Below are 5,121 nucleotides of genomic sequence, written 5' to 3'. Positions count from 1 at the left end.
ACAAACAACTTTAATTTATAATGCTGATATAATTTCACACTGTTAATGTATTGATTATAAATATGGGGATAATATATGCAAGTGGAAAGGGGAAAACTCTAGAAAATTCTATTGGCTAGTGTAGAAAATTCTAAGAACCAATGAATTATTTTTCTTTTTCTAGTACATTCCCAATTTTCTTTTCACATGTTGCTTTTTAGTTGAAGAACCATATTGTGTATTTCGGATTTTACTAGAATGATCTTTTCATTTTTCATTGGTCAATGCAAGACAGTTAGAATAATGTTTTAGAAAAAATTATCTAAATACAAAATTTATTTTACTATATTTTCTAAAATTCTCTATCATTTGATAAAATTATAAAAAATTCTACTCTTTTCTATTCTCGGATATATCACTTTACGTGACGTGATGTATCGGAACATCTGATATATTATTTTACGCGATGCATCGATCGAATACATCACTTTACACGATGTATCAGTTGGATACATCATTTTACGTGATATATTATGATATTTTGAGATGTATCTGAATTCTACTAAATTTAAGAGATTTTTTATAATTTTTAAAAAATAAAATATAATTAACTCTTAACATAATAAAATTTGTGTAATCCTATGCAATGTTCACATTTTTCATAAAATGCTCAAAGTACTAGGCACAATGGCCCAAAATAATAACTTTTAATTTCTAAAAGGAAACCAAAATGTTCCTTCTTTCTTTTCTCCGAGGAATTTAAAACATAAAATTCCGAAAATACAAGATCTATGTGAAAGCTTATAATGTTTGTATTGTTATTGAAGCTTGCATTCAGGTGCAGGGCCTTTAGGAAATCTCCATTTATCATTGCAATAATCATAAATCATATGTTTTTTCTGTAAAGCTTTCATTCTAAGGCGACTTGTTCGGTCTAACTCGTACGTTAACCATGCGTTGTTGCTATCGCATGAAGAGGAGCTAGTTAATCTTGAATAAATGCAAGCTTCATATGTGAAATTTTTGTAGGAAGCAACAAAAGGTGCCAATTTCCAATTAGTTTTGACACGACCACCTTGTGTAGCCCAATCATCTGCATTCCATAGACTTGAGTATAGTCTCATTGGTTGGAATTTTGGATATGAAACACCAATTCTCTCTGGATTCTTGTACTCTCTAATTGGTATTCCATCAACATAGAATCTACATTGAAAAATAACAACAACAAATGAGGAATAGGTCAAAGGGTGAGGATTGAAGATTATATAACAAGATAAATTGACATCCCGAGGTCTGACCACTAAAATGCGGACAAGAAACTATGAAAGTCAAGAATTGGGCGAGCCCAATTGTGATACCAATACTACGATTAAAAAAAAGAAGGACTTTGAGCCTAACTCAACCCCCTAAAGCTATTTCAGTACAACAAAAATAGTTTTTAGCGACAATAAATATGCACATTAACGAAGAGTGTTAAAGTCTTTACCGGCATTAGTTAATTGTTATTGGATTCAATGTTGTTGTAGGCTTTAGAGAGATTTACAAAGAACGCTAATTATCTCTAAAAAGACATATTTAGCGACAGTTTAGCTATTGCCTTTAATTAATTAGGGTACTGTTTCCTGAGGCGAGTATTGACCAAGATTATATAAAGAGATAAATCGTCATCCTACCTATCTATATGAGAATGGATTATGTAATTAACTAGCTCTGTTAAACTTGAAGATAAAAAAAAGAAACTTGAAGTGGAATTTTCTAAACCGGAGTAAACATATAATGTTAAGAGAAATGTAAAGCAAGAAAGTTAATATATAATGAGCAGTACTTACATAATACATTTAGAATTCCATAGGATTGAATAAGTGTGGTAATCTGCAGTTGGATCAAACCACAAGAAGAATTGTTGTTCCCTGTTGCCTTGGCCTAAACTGAAAACATTAGTATGAAGAGTATAAGGATTCCCTGTTGAATTCCCCAAGAATTCAAAATCTATTTCATCATGCTTGTTCCCTTGTGATGATAACTGCAACAAAGACCAAAAAACAAAGGTATAAACTAAGTAAAGAAATGGAAATGTACTGTTTTGATCTCTTTGCTGGTGAATATTCACAAATTTACTATAATTATTAATTGATCCAGCATGTGGTATGTTAAGTTTGTATTGTTACTCTATTGCTGATGATAACATAATTCGAAAATTTGTCCAAATATGCCTTACTTCTCATATAAATGGATCGATAAGACATATTTCATCAGTTAATCGAAGGTCAAATATGTTTAGTCAGATAACACAAGGATCAAAATCATAATATACTAATAATTGAAGGACCACAAGTATTATATTAAATAAAATCGAGTTTTCTTGATGAAACGTTAGTAGAAAGGACTTACGTAAAATGTAGTAACAGTGCCAGCTGAGTTTCCAGGGACGAGCTTAATTTGCATATCAATTTTAGCAAAGAGGTACTCTTTTTTGGACTGGAATCCTGATCCAGACAACTTGTCTAAGGAGAGTGTTAAAAGCTCTCCGTTTTCAAGTATTTTTCCTCTGTCATCTCCCCATGATATCAAAATGTGTTGGTCAAATGTACCATTTACTAAAACTAAAGGGAGGCTGCAGCAATATTTCACCAAAATTTTTTTAGTTGTTTGCCATAGTAAAAAACCAAGAAAATACACTTTGCAATATAAAAATTATTTATGTTATCAATGTATATAATTAAATTCTCTTATTTATTCAATGTCTAACTCATTAGTTTTAAAGTTCATTATATATGACACATAAGTGGGTAGTTCTCTCATTTTACATTTGTTAATCACTATCAAATAAGCTGAAATAGCTAGGGAGAGTGGTGAGCGAGATTTGTCTATGTATCTCAGATACATGCGAATCATACTAGATACATGTATCTAGGATAGGATAGGAGAGCGACGAGCAGGATAAAAGGGAGGCGAGCGAGATTTGTCCCAAATAAATTTAGGATCAAATTTGCAGGCAGAGAGAGTGTTAGTTACTCGTTCGATCAATATAATCTCTTTCATAATATTGGAACTTCCTTTTAAAAGAAAAATCAAAAATAAAAAATCAAAAAATTAAAGAAAAACATATTTATAATGCACATTGTAAATCGCATGTAACAAACGCGCTTTATTCCTTAAGTGGATGTAATTTTTTCTCTCGCTTTTTTACTCATTTTTCTTTAAAAAAAATAAAATAAATTTTGGGATATATAGGAACTTTCATGAAAATACTAAGAAATTTTTTATTTCGAGAACTCTCATACAATATATGATTAAAACTCAAAGAGTGAATAAGTTTCAACCATCTTATTGCACTCTTGGTAGTATTATATGCAATGATATGAAAGAGATTCACACATCTGTTTAGTATGTAAAACACATAAATGCCACGTAGTTAAATTGAAAGATTATATCAAATAAATTTAAGATCAAATTTGAGAGTGTTAGTTATGCGAGCAATATAATCTTTTTTATTATAAAGAAACTTCCTTTTAAAATTAAAAAAATAAAAGAAAAACATATTTATAATGCGCTGGGTAAATCGCATCTACCTAATGCGTTTTATGCCTTATGTGGGTATAATTTGTTCTCTCTCTTCTTTACTCAATTTTCTTTAAAAAAATAAAATAAAATTTGGGATATATAAGAACATCCACGGAAATATTAAGAATTTATAACTACCCTTATTTTTAATAATATGATTTATAACTACACAAATATCAATAACTTATTTTTTACCATAATATTTTTAATTTTTTTTTAAAAAAAGTTACGTGTCGAATTAAAGTAGGTCAAATAAATATAACAATAACGGAAAAAGATTAGCGTACCTGTCAACACGTTGTTGTGGTGGTTTGTTGGAGTTCACAACGATACGATTAGGAGTGTTTTCCAGGTTGCGACGGGCTGAACTAAACGACTGAGATATCAATATATCTACCTGCTCATGTAATTAATTTATTTAATTCCATAAACATGATTAATTCTTAATTTTTTGTTCTTTTTAATATGTAGAATCATATATTGGAATTAATATTTAAAAAACGAAAAATTAGTAAAAGATTGAGCGAAAATTCGTAAGGCGAGCATCAAAATGTTAACACATAAAGAGAAAAGGAATGTGATTGTGACAGAGAAGTAAAAACAAAATGATCCTACTGATTGAAATTTCATGTCAATGGATGTTAAAATCACTATTTAAAAAAACACGAATTTCAACATTATCATCGAAAAAATCATCAGAAAATATTTCCGACAAGCCAATCTCCACGAAATTCCATTAAAAATATTCATGTTAAACCAATATTAAGAAACACGGAAATGCCCCCAGACCACGAAATGTTCCAATCGAAATGCCATCTAATAGCTAGAAACATTTTCGACAAGTCAATTTTCGATTGATTCTATCAAAAGTTATTCATTGGAACTTGATGTTTTTTCAATATTGAACGTTGATCAACAAGATTCAAATCCATGAAAGACTATATACAATCTTTGAGATGATAATTAAAGAAACAGAAAAGTATTAGAACATACCTTGAAAACAAAAAAGGCAGCAATTAAGAGGAAAACCAAGAATGGGAGAGAGGACCTAGACCTTGATGAATATTTTGATGGAAATAATGCCATTCTACTAATTTGCTATTTGAAAACTCTTGCATTCTTGTTCTTGTGTTAATCATAATATAATCAACATACAAATGGAATTTTTTTATTCATTGATTAATTACTATTTTTTTCTTCTTCTTTGGTAGTGGGTTCATATTGGTAACCAACTATGTCCATTCCTTCTTTCTAGCTGGCTTCAATCATCATCACCTAATTTTTTTGTGGTCAAACATTCATATTTAAATGTAAATATTGCATCTTCTTTTGTGCTTTAATAATTAGTCTCATTGTTTTAATATTCTCTTCTTTACAACATGGAATATGCTATCGGTGATATTTAATATTGCACCGCATCTCTTCCACATCATGACAAGAATTTATTTTTCTTTAATTATTGACAAATTTTGTTTTTTAGTTATTGAAATTTTTTTGTTTCTGTCTTTTGTATTTGACTAAGTTTATTTAATCTATCAATTATTTAAAATGTGCATTTTAAATCCATTTGTTAATGAA

The 5,121-nt window shown here is 29.4% G+C and overlaps 1 protein-coding gene across 1 annotated transcript; it reads right to left on the bottom strand.

Moving 5' to 3' along the window:
* Window positions 1-717: 717 nt before the first annotated feature.
* LOC129891644 (xyloglucan endotransglucosylase protein 7-like) lies at window positions 718-4,817 on the bottom strand. The gene is made up of 5 exons (XM_055967065.1): window positions 4,537-4,817; window positions 3,831-3,940; window positions 2,371-2,593; window positions 1,809-2,002; window positions 718-1,182 (listed from the first exon to the last, which is right to left on the bottom strand). Exons 1-5 carry the CDS (start codon window positions 4,627-4,629, stop codon window positions 798-800), a joined length of 1,005 nt encoding a protein of 334 aa, XP_055823040.1. The 5' UTR covers window positions 4,630-4,817; the 3' UTR covers window positions 718-797.
* Between the last annotated feature and the right edge of the window lie 304 nt (window positions 4,818-5,121).

This window comes from Solanum dulcamara, chromosome 6 (assembly GCF_947179165.1).
Source record: "Solanum dulcamara chromosome 6, daSolDulc1.2, whole genome shotgun sequence".
Taxonomy (NCBI): domain Eukaryota; kingdom Viridiplantae; phylum Streptophyta; class Magnoliopsida; order Solanales; family Solanaceae; genus Solanum; species Solanum dulcamara.
This window is presented reverse-complemented; position numbering and strand designations above follow the sequence as displayed.